Genomic DNA, 14,000 nt, shown 5'->3' with positions numbered 1-14,000 from the left:
GTGTGTGTGTGTGGGTGGGGGTTGGTAATCTTAAGAGCCACTCAAGGGAAGAAATCTTGTCACTGAAGAAAGAACAAGTGTGATGTATTGCGACTGTGGAGAGCCCCAGAAGGAGACAAGCCTGTTTTTGTTTTAAATTTAGTTTCCACTTTAAATAGAGATTATAGTGAATGGTCATTTGCTCATGTTTCTACAGTTGAAGAATTGTTTTTCTTCTTTAACAGGGTAAAAAGGATGTTTCCCAGATATTTAACAACATCCTGAGAAGACAAATTGGCACACGCAGCCCAACTGTGGAATACATTAGTGCCCATCCACATATCCTATTCATGCTTCTGAAAGGGTGGGTGCTTTAATTTGTCTTTAATTTCTGTTAAAGAGCATTGCCCGGAACATACTGGCATTGCAGCTGATCTACTTTCTCACTTTCTTTTTTATTTTCTAACAAGGATTTTCAGATTTTGTTCCAGATTTCTTGTTTTGTTTCTTTCATATTTACTTACTTGCTGCATCAATGTCTACTTTTTAATGACTGGATTATTTCATTCGGCCATTAAAACTTCATGTTGGAATAATTATGTGCTGCTTGTTTTTGATTGCTTACCATGTGACATGTACTTCAGTTCTTGCCCTAAACTAGCGTTGTTGACAACTGCTGAATTTCATTTAGACAGTCTTGCACTGCAGGAGGGAATTATACTGGTGTCTGTGAATAACTGGAGTCATATGCTGGACCACCATGGGGTAGAACACAAAGAAGCAAGAATGCATAAAACAAATAGATGGCAGGATTCTCAAATGCTTGTAGCCACATGCGAATGTCAACTTTAAATTAATTCAGTAATTAACTTCACATCTTTCAGCATGAAATCTTTTTTTCTTGTAACCTCTGTGGTCGTAAGTGCTGAGTAATAAGGTGGTGGTTCCCAAGGTAAGTCAGCCAAGGAGAGGGAGTAGGCTGCAGCATGGAGAGGACATCAGCTATAGTTGTGATCAGGAATGCACAAACTGCCTAAAACTCTTGAGGTTTTTGTCCCCTCTGTGTGACCAACAGTGCCTCCCATTTAGCAAGAATCTTTGCTTTTCCAACCCTTACAGTCTACTGTTTTCTGTAGTTTACTTTTGGCTTTAGATTTTTGTTTATTTTCCTCTGAGGAAAGGGGAATGTATGTGATGTGGATTGAAGAACTGATATAGAAATAAGAGCATTTAGTAGCTGATCATTGTGAAACAACGTAGACTGTCATAGCAGTTATCTTGGTACATACAAGAACTGTGTTACAGGCCTTTTAAGCTGATGGTGGTTAAAAGAATGATTTTTTTCAAAAATATCTTTCTTGCTCTTGAGGCTTAAGATTGGCATTTTTACTGTTTGCTCCACAATCAGTATGAAGAAAATACTTGAGCCATATCTAAGATTTGAGCATAATGAGAATGCAGCCCCAAGGGTAAAATCCCTTCCAGCTGGCCTCCCCCTCTGCCAAGGGCAGACCTGAACAAGTGAGCCTGGCCTCTCCTGGAGTCAGGGGAAACAGGCATGTCTGCAGCATGAGCCCTCTAAACTGGCTATTTGCTTCAAAACTGGCAACAGCCCAATGCAGCTGAGCAGGAAAATACAAGTAATCAAGTGAACTAATTTCTATCAGGGATTTAAGGGAGGCTGAACCTGTCATTGAAGGTGGCAGTGTCAAAAGTCTTGCTTGATGAGATAGCAAGAGGTCCTGGTCTGATCTGCTGCTTTTCCCACCAGCAGGGTAGGGGGGAGGCAGGGCAGGTCACTCTTCTGAACTAGGTCTTGCTCATACAAGTATTGTGATTAATCATGATTTCACTTTAATTTTGAAACTCTAACTTGTTTTGTGTTACTAGGCACCAGCATCTTTGAAAAGGAATAGTTTATGGAGTTTGGTCTCATTTGCTCATTAAAATTCAACATTTATATAAACCTCAAACTGTTTATTTCGGGAGTGTGATGATCACACTGATGATCCTTCTAGTACCTAAAGGGAGCCTATAAACAGGAGGGGAGTCAACTCTTGACAAGGGTAGATAATGCCAGGACAAGGAGAGGACAAGGCTGGTGGCCCTGCATGTGGCTGGAGACTGGAGCTTGATGGTCCTTGAGGTCCCTTCCAACCAAAGTCATTCTATGATTTGAGGATCTATGATCATTCTCTCAGTCATTGTTATGTTGTACAACTGTTTTCCATTTCATGTAGAGATGCAATCATTTTCTTCCCTCTTTGTCTTTTTTATTTCCTCCTCTCTTTTTCACTTATTTTCTTCTTGCACGTTATATGTGCATCTCTACCATATGTCTCAGCTTTATTTCAAGTTAGAAAATATTTTTGGATTGTGTCCCAGATATTCTTTGGCATCTGTAGCAACCAAGAATATTAAAATGATAGTAAAAAAAAAATTGTTTTGCATATGTGCTGCTGACAGACACTCCACTGTGGGTGACTGAGCCAGTGGGTGCATTTATGTGCTTTTTAGAGATGTGTACAGAAGTGTGCTGTGTTAGTTTGGATCTCTGGCTCCTTCCTGACATCTTGACTATCTCTCTGCAGCACTGCACTGTATCAGAAGTGCTATTTCTCAGATTTTTCATTAGAAAGTGCTGTTGAATTCTTTCAGAAGATGGCCCTATTGATCACTGGTGATAGCTGAAAAGTAGCTGTGTAATGATGTCTTACCTAACATACACAGGTCCACTGCCAGGGCTGCCTGAAAATGGCAATTCAAATACATGCCTGAAACAAGGGCACGGCCCCCTGTGTGCTTGCTGCATGCAGGCAATGGTGAGACTGGGAAACACATACTTAATGGGAGGCATTGCCATTTGACAGTGTTACTTGAGGGTGTGCTTTCATGTTTATTTAATGCTAAGTGGAATACATTAAATCTGCTTAAAAGAAAGGAAAGTAGATTTGGCTTGCTTGTACCATTTAATGTTTGTTATATGACATTGTTTGGAGAGGAAAAAAATATTTCAACCATGGCTGTAGAAGAAACAGCCTGGAACTGTTGTGAAGACTAGTCATTGTTTTGCTTGTATTGGATGCAAAATTTCCTCTGCCCCCTGACAGTCGGTTCACAAGAGTATCAACAAAAGGTTGCTTTTTTCACTGCATAATGTGAGCTCTGTTGAGTGGGAAGGATCCTGAATCAGAGCTCCCTCCCAGTACTTCCTGCCTAATACTCCAGTGGCACTACCACTTTGAGGTAATTGTTCCTACCTTTTTTTTAGCCCTCGCTTTATTTCTTGGCTACTCCCTCCCAGATTCTGAGCTTCAGAAAAACATGTGGTGCATATTCTACTACTATTATTTTTTGGGAGAGGTAGGTTAATTGACTTCGCTGCATGAGGACTTGTGCTAATAGCACCTTCTGTATGAGCAGGCTTTGTGTATCAATAGGAATTTTAACAGAATCACAGAATGGCCAGGGTTGGAAGGGACCTCAGGGATCATGAATCTCCAACCCCCCTGCCACATGCAGGGCCACCAACCTCCACATTTAATACTGGACCAGGCTGCCCAGGGCCCCATCCAACCTGGCCTTGAACACCTCCAGGGACGGGGCATCCACAACCTCTCTGGGCAGCCTGTGCCAGCACCTCACCACTCTCTCTGTAAAGAACTTAATTAGAACTTAAATAACTTAATTTCAGATGAATGTAATGTTTGGTATATAGAGTATCTGATATATTTAGGCCAAATTTGACCCAAGTCTTTCTTTGGTGTCAGAGTATTGCACTAGCTCGGAAATAATTTGGTCCTTTATAAGTTAAAATATTTTCCCTTTTTAGTACAGTGACTACAGCAGACTTGAAGTTCATGGCTCTGCTTTTGTTGTTTTGTTGTTTCTCACAAGTTAGAAATGCATAAGACCGTTTGTGAATATCTGTCATGTCACATACAGTTTCTAAAGTATTCAGTCACTGCCCTGACTTGTGATGATCTCTTCATATCACAGTGAAGTTAAGGTTATACTGGTGTACCGTCTGGAGTTGCAGAATTCCCCTTGAGTTTTTCTAAGGACAAGCTCAAGCTATGTTATTTAGCAAGGAGAAAAGAATAGAGCTGTCTGCCCTGACCTTCAGTCTTCCAGGCTTGATGTCTTTGTGATTTATTTCATTGTGCATCCATACCTTGTACCATCTTCTGCACTAGTAGAATTCCCTTTGCACCAAGATGCATCTCTGCTCTTAGACTGGCCTCTTTCAGCCTCCACAATAAATGTTCTGAAATATCCCGAGTCCATTCTTTCTTTTTCTGGTTGCCCTCTGTAGTCAGTATGTGGGGATTTCTTCAGGTTGTAAGTTCAGCTGAACAAAAGAGAACTGCATACAGTCACAATTGCTCATTAGAAGAGCATCTCTGTCATTCCTCGCTGGTGGCTTGCATGGAAATATGGCTGCAGATGACGTGCTAGTTATGACCAGGCAGCCTGTCAACTTCTTCCAGGCATATTCCAGGAGCCAAGCCCAACTTCCCTCGCTTATGTGAGCAGTCAAAGGTCCATAACCCAGCTCTAGATAATGGAGCGTTTGACTAAGAATGACTTTGTTGATGCTCGTGTTTTAAAAAGTTATTGTGCTGGAAACAATGTAATTTGCTTTTATTCCAACCATAATATTTCTTAGCCAAGTATTAAATATTTTCCTGGCTGCGCTCCTAGGAGCAGCTCCGCCTCTTTCTGCTTGAAAATTAGTAATTCCTGCTAATGGGTAAGAGGGGAGGTGTGCCTTAACAGAAAGTAGTAACCAGTGTGTGTTGTCTGAAGAGTTGTAAGTTTAGGGTTGCAAATGCTTCCCAAAAGGAAACAAGCAGGGGCTTGACTTTTGCATCTACTTGAGGGTGGGAAGTTTCATTTGCCTTTTTGGAATAGCAGTTCATTTTTCATTAAGCTAACTATTGTTGACATCAGGTTGAAATATGCAGCTCTGGTATGCTCTCAGAACACTACAATTCTTTTAAATTGCATGTTGGTGGTAAATTTGAGGGCCCACTCACTCACAGCACAGATGGCATTTTGTCTTTTTTCTTTTTTTTTTTTTCCCTTTTTGGCCTAGCGCTAGGAATTAATTGTGCAAAGGAAAAATGATGCTGATAAGCTCTGTGTGATAATACACAGTCCTGATATAGTATTACCAGCTTATTGAAACAGAGTGTGCTTTCTGTCCCTTGAACTTCGTCACTTCCACATGACTGAATATTGCTGGAAGAAGTTCATTTTAAGTCCTCCTGACTGTTAGATTGCATTCTTTTTTTTTTTTTTTTCCTTTCTTCTAAATTGTTTCTAACAGTTTTGTTTTGGATTCATTTCAGCGTTAAAAACATCAAGACTTTATTTAGAGAGGAGATTATCTGAATTTCCACCCTAACCCCCCTGCCTCCCTTTCCAAGAGAGGTGTGCCAGCTCCTCTCTGTGATGATGCCTGTGCTATAGTGGGGTGGTAACCTGAGGCACAAACTCCCGAATAAACCCTCAGCCTCTGCTTAGTGTGTGTGTGGGAGGGAGGGAGTTAAGCAGAATTCCTCCTAAACTGCAGGAAAGGTCTTCAGGGCTGGAAAAGCTTAATCATACTGTCTTTGGAAACTCTTCCTACCTTCCTTATTAGACATTAATATTCTGGAATGATGCTTTCTAGAAGAGTGGGAGTTGATGGATTGTCATGAGGTGTTGTGTTTTTTGTTTGTTTTTTTTTAATAAACTGAGGAGTTCAGTACTACATCTGAAAAGGGAAATTATTATATCGAATGGGTTTTGCTTTCTCATAAATCCAAGGGAGTAAAGGAATTCTAATGAAACCTTATGCACTCTACATGTAGTTTCTTCACGGAGAGGAGGTGTAATGGACGTTCATGCTGAAATGTGCATTGGCTTGTGAAGACAGAAGTTTGCAATGGGGAGTGCCGAGAGCCTTATTTGTGTGTATGCTACTACATTGTGAGCTGCTCTCCTGAAGCTGGACGCAGTACTCTCATTGGGAAAGACTGTGTGTGTGCTGTATCCACTCTGGCACATATATATCCTATGCTACAAGTTTCCCTGGTGCTATAAGATTGCCTGTTTATTTTTGTTCTTCTGTGTTTGATCTTTTTTATTTCCTTTCATTTTCCAGCTATGAATCCCCAAATATTGCCTTACGCTGTGGAATTATGCTGAGGGAGTGCATCCGGCATGAACCATTGGCCAAAATCATACTTTTTTCAGAACAGTTCAGAGACTTTTTCAAGTATGTGGAAATGTCAACATTTGATATAGCATCTGATGCCTTTGCTACGTTCAAGGTAATTTATTTGATACCTGTATCTTACTGTCATGTCAAAAATGGATTCCATCAGTAGCGATAGTTGAATATCGTATTGCCTTTAAACTGAATGGATTTTTCATTGTTCAGTAAGGAGTATAATTAGTCCTTGGTGAGCTTGTAACAGGATTCACAACAGTGATTAAGTCTGCACAGATTTATATTTCACTAATGTTCTTCATCTTGATGCCCCAAGGCCCTTAATGCAACCATTTAAAACTCAAATTAATCATGCATTACATACAGTTCTTGTGGAATGCATAGCCTTTCTTCATTCCCTAGCCTTCCCCAAATTAAAACTGCTACCCGTCATGACCACAAACAACCAACAGAAGGAATCATTTAAAATTCACTTTTGAAACCCTCTAATTGTTGCTGACCCTTGTCAGCTTGAGAATTGAGTTTAGCCTAATGCTGTGCTCCTGATAATTATTTTTACATGTTTGCATGATTACATTTGTGACACATGAGTTAGTGCAAGGACTGTACTGAGGAGAGCCAAGTAGGTAAAAGTATCATGGAGGCGTGCACTGGAGGAAGGCCTTGGTGTTACAGTGACCCTAGTTTGTGTGGTGGTGTAGGGACTTCTGTCTTTTGACCCCAGTTGTGCTGAAAGTTTGGAAAGGCAGATCAAAGGAGAGGCTTCATGGAGCTCTTCCAGTCACAACTAAAACACTGCCACCTTCTTATGTGCAAGTGACAAAGAGCTTAATTGTACCCATGAATATGAAGGAGCTCTAGCAAGGCCCAGCTGCCATTTCCCAGAGGCTTCCTGACAGGTGTGAAGCTGCTGGGGACAATCTGTGGGTCCTCTCAGTGCAGCAGGGGTGGACCAAAAGCAGGAGGCAGGGTTTGTCTTTCACTGCAGCACTGAATGCTGGGACCATGTGAACTACATTCTGTATCTAGTCTGAGTTTGTATTAGAAGTGGAGCTGGGAGAAGCTTGCCAGATTTTGTGGAATTTGTATATGACCATCATCTTTCCTGCACGGAGCTAATACAGTTTTTAAGCACAATTTGGTGCCCTATGGGCAAAATATGCAGGGAAGATTGGTTTATTTCTGAATAATAACTTAAGCTAGAGAAAATTCTTTTCAGGTAAAGAATAATCTAAATATAGACATAACATTTTTCCCCCCGTCACTGGGTTCTTTGCTGTCATAGAAACAAGTTGTTCATTCTTTCCTCTCAAAGCTAATTAGAAACATGATTAGATAGACCTAACTTAGGAGTATCTGTAAGGAATGTCATTTTGGCAATTTACCACATACTGAGATCTGGCCTCAGTTTCACTGACTGATGGAATATGTTGAAGATTTCCACAGTGGAAATAATGTTGTGTTCGTAAGTAATGAGTTCTGCTGGATGACCAGTCCAAACAACCCCTTAAAACAATTAGAAGATAACTGCTGTTGAATAAGTTGTGCTGTTGTTGTGTCCCCCCAGGAGGGAGGTGGGATGTGGACACGGGTCAGTTAAGCTAAGACAGGGACTAGAGGCTGCTGCAGTTCCCCCAAGGCAGGAGGGATTGGTCATCCTTCATGGATCTGCAGCTGTGGAACTTATTTCTGTCCCTTGTGATCTAAGTGTATTTTTAGCAGGGTTTAAAAATAGAGTTTCTACATCCTCACGTGCATTAGAAAGAGAGAGAAGTATGAGAGCAGTTGTTAGGTCAGAAATCACCTCTTAAAATGCTTGTAGCAAGTCAGTAAACTGCATTTTGTTTTAAATTATCTTTTAGCACCTGATAGATACCCAGTTCTGGAAATAAACCAGCTGCTCATCACCTTCTATTTGACCATTACTCTAAATAACTGGAACAGAAAGAAATGATGTGGAAGCAGTTGAATCATGAAATGTGGGGCTACCTTATTTCTAATAGCATAACAATCAGTGCTACAATCACTTACTGAGTGGATTGCTGAGCTCAGTGCTCTCAGTTCTGTTTCCCATTGGCTTTGTAGTGTTGCCACCAGGGTGTCTGATAGAGAGCTGAAAGTCTTCAACAGTCTGTGCACCAGAGGAGGATTTAGTTAAATGTGAGTTAAAGTTTGGGGGAATTTATAGTAGGAAAATATTGCAATTTTTAATGATGTTGAGATGTACTTCTGAATGAAACTCAGCCAGGTGTACCTGCAGAGTGGCAGAGGGGAAGTAGAGCTGCTCAAAATGCAGAGGAAAACAGCTTGTATTTACAGTCAGCTATGGGGAGGGTGGAGATAGTGCTGGCTGAATACTGCTGCTCCACGCTACCTTGTGATTTCCTATGAGAAACTCATTTTGGATTATATTCCATTTGTGCCCCCTATTGAAAAATGTTGTATTTGCTTCATAAGTGCCTGCATCAAAGCTTTTGAATCACATTTCTTGTGCTCAGCCTTTTAAGCTGGTAAAATTGCAATCTTGCTAAACAGAGGAATATTTTATAAAAATAATGTATTGGGTTTTATAACGCTCTGTTTTCCTCTTATAATTGATGGTAAAAATAAATTAAAGGATTAGTATGCAAAGGATTGCTTTTGTTTGTTATGCTGCAGAGGATGTGGGTGGTGCATCTACATCAGCTTCAGTCACTGGATAAGGAAGCCAAGGAAAAGTTGATGAAAAAGATATCAGAAACTGGTTCACTGAAACAAACATAGAATCACAGAATGGCCTGGGTTGAAAAGGACCACAATGATCATCTCGTTTCAACCCCCCTGCTATGTGCAGGGTCACCAACCACCAGACCAGGCTGCCCAGAGCCACATCCAGCCTGGCCTTGAATGCCTCCAGGGATGGGGCATCCACAACCTCCTTGGGCAACCTGTTCCAGTGCATCACCACCCTCTGTGTGAACAGCTTCCTCCTAATATCTAACCTAAACCTCCCCTGTCTCAGTTTAAAACCATTCCCCCTTGTCCTATCACTGTCCACCCTTGTAAACAGTCGTTCTCCCTCCTGTTTATATTCTTCCCTTCGAGTATTGGAAGGCCACAATGAGGTCTCCCTAGAGCCTTATCTTCTTCAAGCTAAAACATCCACTTGAATGGACTTCATCAGGCATTTATTGTTGTCACTGTTATGCTTTTAGAAAGGAAATAAGATAAAAATTAAACTTCAGTGCCTCAAACTGGTCACTTCAGTGATAGCATCCCGATTCTGGGGAAGAGATCGCTTTAATTTAAATTTGAATTAGTTATCCACCTTTCAGAATGAGATGATTCAGCTTCAGCTGTCTGAAGGCCTCTGCTACTGCCAAGCATGTCTTGTGCAGAATAACAGCCACAGAAGGAACTCATCCCACCTACCTTTCTGGAGGTGGAATGGCTGTGGAGGGAACCTGGATTGCTACTGTGGGTCTGGGCCTAACTTTTAGGTTTTAAGTAGGTTATATATATGTCCTGTGGCTGAATTAGAGACTGCCTTATTGCATTTTTGGAGATGAGCAATAGCAGTTGATCAAACTTACCATACTTTTCCTGTTGTGGGGCAGAATGGAGATAACTGTTGGTTATGGAACCAAAGCTGATCCCTCCGTAAAGAGTTGTTTTGCTTTTCTTTTTCCCCTCACCCGAGCTTACTGAAAGTACTGTACACAATGACCACAAAAAACAAAGGATGAGAGGAAGAAGGAATAGGAAGAATTTTAGAATAACTTAGTGTTGATTCTGTTAGCATTGACTGAATTCTCCTTCTGGTCCAAGTAGAAACAGAACAACTGAATTTCATGCAGTATTGTTTTTAAATGGTCTTTGTTTGATGGAAATCATGTTGGTGATAGCTTGTAAAAGATGATGTGCTCAGAATATTAAAGTATATTTGAGAATAAAGAGATGGTTAAATAAGCACACTCTCCAAGGTAGCCTTTCTGTGTTCTTTTCCAGGACTTGTTAACAAGGCACAAGTTGTTGGTAGCAGATTTTATGGAACAAAATTATGATACGGTGAGTACAAATGATAGGAGAACTTCATAAAATCTCTTCATGCTTAGCTGAAAGAAGCCTATTTTCACCAGTGGAGAATTTCATGCTCCGCATAAAATAGTTGAACAGGATTGCAAACTAAACATTGCTTTTACAAAATGTGGCATTTAAAATACAGGTACCCAAGCTACTCACACACACAAGGGGCAAATGCCAAGATTTCAAGGGAGTTCATAGCTTAAAAAAAAAGATTTATTCATTTCTGCATTCTGTCTCCTCATACGTAAACAGAACTGCAAAGTTAGTCAGTAGGTAGAGCGTAGAGAAAAAAATATTCATGTTTTTAAACAATTTTTTGGTATTCCAGAATTGATAGGATCATACTGGTATCATTTTGGGACAGAGGAGAAGAGTTACTGGGAGAAGTTTTTGCATGTCTGAAAGCAATATCCACTAATGCTGGACTAAGATGTCATTATTTGTCTTACCATCCAAAGTAATTTAATCCCTTGATTTCTTGCCATTTTTCACTTTGATTTTTTGTCCATGTTTTGAACCAAATGTTGGTCAGAAAAATTCCACTGCAGTCAAATTGGTCTGATACAGATAAAGGAATGAGACTGCAGGTTATGTTCTTATGTTACCTTAGGTATTCTTTATTTCACTGCCAAAAGAAAAGGAACGAAGACTATTTCTTTCATTCTAGAGTTACCAAGAAGGTTAAATAAAGATCAGGCTGATTACTGCAGGGTGATAAATGCAGCTCAACTGGAACAAAATTAGGTATCTGCTAATCTTTTCTCTGTTAGTACTGAAGGAGTACAGTGGAATAGTTTCCATTCAGTCCTTATTGAACATTTAAAATTGGAGGTAGAAATACAGATCATTAGGATTTTTCTCAGATAACAATGGGTTGGTTTGTTTGGTTGATGGCTTGCACGTACAGTAGCACTGCCACTCTTCTTGACCACAAGATTCCTTTCACCCAATGCTGCAAAAGCCAGAGTGCACCCTACTCCTTATGAATTTCGTCTGCAAATTGCTTTAACGATTTGGGGTGTTGAAGGCAGGTGGCACCTTGCAGAAGTGCTTTTGGCACCTGCCAGTTTGGGATGCAGCGTCTCCAATTTGGCATGTCCTATTAATTCACAGAGCAAGTCACAACCATGATATGAGTGAGTAGGTGTAATGTGCTGGACCCATGCGTCCTAGCAACAGGTTCACTCCCATAAAAGAAAGTTGTGGAAGCAGTGGCTGAATTCTGTCCTAGCTGGCTCGTGCCACCTCCTCTTACATCCAGTGTGGTATCACTTTCTGTGGTATTTGGCAGATGAGTATTGCTGGACATTAATTCACTGTGTGATAGCAAACAAAGAAAAAAGGCTGCAAGAGCCAGGCCTGGCATTGCAGTGAAGTGTTAGAGGATGGCACTGCTGCTACTTCTGCTGCTCCTCTGTTGTGGGAAGAACTGGGAGAAAGGAATGGGGAGAAGGAAGGATGGACATGAACTGTGAATGCATTTGTGTTTTCTTGTTCGTCTAGATCTTTGAGGATTATGAAAAACTCCTTCATTCTGAGAATTACGTAACAAAGAGACAATCTCTGAAGGTAAAGTATGATTTCCTAGTGCTTTCCTTCTAAATTTGTATTCCAAGTTATGCAAAATATCAAAATGCATGTATGGCAATGAAGTAAACATGTCCTTTCTAACAACAACAACCAAAAAAAAGAAATGCTTGAGGATGCTCTTCATACAGAGCACAAGAGCTTATTGTGAATTTCATTTCCTGAATCTGTGCTGAAGCATTGGACTGTTTCTATGGGATAAGCACCATTGTTTTTTCTCTGACCTCAAGTTTGTACTTCAATTCAGCACAAAAGTTAAAACAAACTTGGGAGTAACATCGTAGTTTATGTTTGTCTGTTGCTGCTGCAGCACTGAAATGCAGATGGGAACACATAGGTGTGTTCCTGTAATATCTCATTGAAATGAAGGGTGTCCTTGTGGGACAGTTGCACTATACTTGCTTCTCTTCTAGCTGGCTCATACCAGCTCCTATTACATTCAGTTCATATGTGGTAACCCCTACTATAAAGTTTGGAAGATGGGCATTAAGTAACTCACTACATGTTAACAGGCCTAGTTAATATAAGCAAACACTAAAGTATGCTGTTTTTATTTTCATTCAGAAATCACATGTTAAATAGAAAATGCGCTTTTATTTTGTAATTGTCTCTACAGCTGCTGGGTGAACTGATTCTAGACAGACACAACTTTGCCATCATGACAAAATATATCAGCAAACCAGAGAATCTAAAGCTGATGATGAACTTGCTCCGAGACAAAAGCCCCAACATTCAATTTGAAGCATTCCATGTGTTCAAGGTGAGCTAGCATGAGCTGTAAAGGTGGCAGACTTTCTTTTCTGCTCATAAAAGTGTCTTTCAAGGTGACCAAGAGAAAGCCTGGAAAAATAAGGCTAAAGGTTGAGGTTTACAGTCATGTCAAGCATCTAAGAACATCTTCCTTGAAGACCTTTACCATGCAACCTCTGTTTTCATACAGTCGTAGAATGACTTGGGTTGGAGCGTACCTTAAAGATGTAGTTCCAATACCCTGCCATAGGCAGAGTTGCCCCCCACTAGGTCAGATTTTGCCTTCCTTCAGGTGAGTTCTAATGCAGCATCATTTCAAACTGTCTGAGGGTTGTCGCTCACACACTGATGAAGTGGATGGTAACAGTACCAAAATGCACTGCTTCTAGATACTGTTCAGGATCCTTTCCCCAGCTCTTATGTAATTTTACCATGTGATTCTGGGTAAACATATTTAAAACAACAACAAATCCCCACAATGTCTTAAAACTCTTAGTTAAGATCGAAAGTAGATGGTACAGGTACTGTGCATCAGTGTGAAGGCAATTTGCTTTTAAAAATATTAGAAAGATTTGATAAATCTCATTTGAAATGAGTTCAATCTTTCCATCCTTCTGCACTCATCATTAATAGAGTCTTAAATAATTACCAGACCCAAATAATGTCTTCCTTTTCTTTATGATCATAGAATCTTAGAATTACTAAGGTTGGAAAAGACCTCCCAGATCATCCAGTCCAACTGTCCACCTACCAGCAGTACTTCCACATTAAACCATGCTCCTCAGTACAACATCTAAATGTTTCTTGAACACCTCCAGGGATGATGACTCAACCACTTCCCTGGGCAGCCCATTCCAGCACCTCATTGAATCTCCTCTGGCACAACTTCAGGCCATTCCCTCTAGTTCTGTTGCTAGTTATGCAGGAGAAGAGTCCGGCCCTCCCTTCAGGCAGTTGTAGAGAGCAATAAGGTCTCCCCTGAACCCCTCTTCTCCCGAAATGATTCATACTATATGGTGAAAAGATTACTGTTTGCCTCTCAAAAAAGTTCTCTGCTTTGGATCAGAGACTGAGTTGAATTGTTCCTATGCGAGGCTGCTTTTGGAATTGCCACAATAATATCAAATTATGTGAATGGAGTTGCTAATAATTTTTTAAAAAGGGGAACTGTGAGGGTATCCTCCCTCAGAATGGTTAGGAAAGGTTCCAGATCACGACAGAAGTCATGCTGTTGTGATAAAATTGCTTCACCTGCTGTACATTCACAGTGACAGGTGGAGTTTTGTAGTTCTGCCTTTTCTGCTTTGGCAAAAAGTTTTCAGATCTTCATTGTGTACAGCTCCTCCAAAAAACTTTTTATTTCTCTGCTCCCCCCAAAAAAAGTTTTGAACAAAATTAA

General features: G+C 40.5%; 1 protein-coding gene across 1 annotated transcript; it reads left to right on the top strand.

Moving 5' to 3' along the window:
* The first annotated feature begins 203 nt into the window (after positions 1-203).
* Positions 204-12,641, top strand: CAB39L (calcium binding protein 39 like). Its single transcript, XM_010728857.3, has 5 exons — positions 204-343; positions 6,131-6,299; positions 10,187-10,246; positions 11,768-11,833; positions 12,468-12,641. The coding sequence occupies exons 1-5, from the start codon at positions 330-332 to the stop codon at positions 12,618-12,620; spliced, it is 462 nt and encodes a 153-aa protein (XP_010727159.2). The 5' UTR covers positions 204-329; the 3' UTR covers positions 12,621-12,641.
* Positions 12,642-14,000: the final 1,359 nt, after the last annotated feature.

The sequence above is a fragment of the Meleagris gallopavo genome, chromosome 1 (genome assembly GCF_000146605.3).
Source record: "Meleagris gallopavo isolate NT-WF06-2002-E0010 breed Aviagen turkey brand Nicholas breeding stock chromosome 1, Turkey_5.1, whole genome shotgun sequence".
In the NCBI taxonomy this organism is placed as follows: domain Eukaryota; kingdom Metazoa; phylum Chordata; class Aves; order Galliformes; family Phasianidae; genus Meleagris; species Meleagris gallopavo.
This window is presented reverse-complemented; position numbering and strand designations above follow the sequence as displayed.

What these genes read in the sequence shown, in the direction of transcription:
- CAB39L (XM_010728857.3), top strand. An exon ending in TGGAACAAAATTATGATACG is followed by an intron (nt 10,247 to 11,767) that starts GTGAGTACAAAT and finishes TTGTTCGTCTAG; the next exon opens with ATCTTTGAGGATTATGAAAA. An exon ending in CAAAGAGACAATCTCTGAAG is followed by an intron (nt 11,834 to 12,467) that starts GTAAAGTATGAT and finishes TTGTCTCTACAG; the next exon opens with CTGCTGGGTGAACTGATTCT.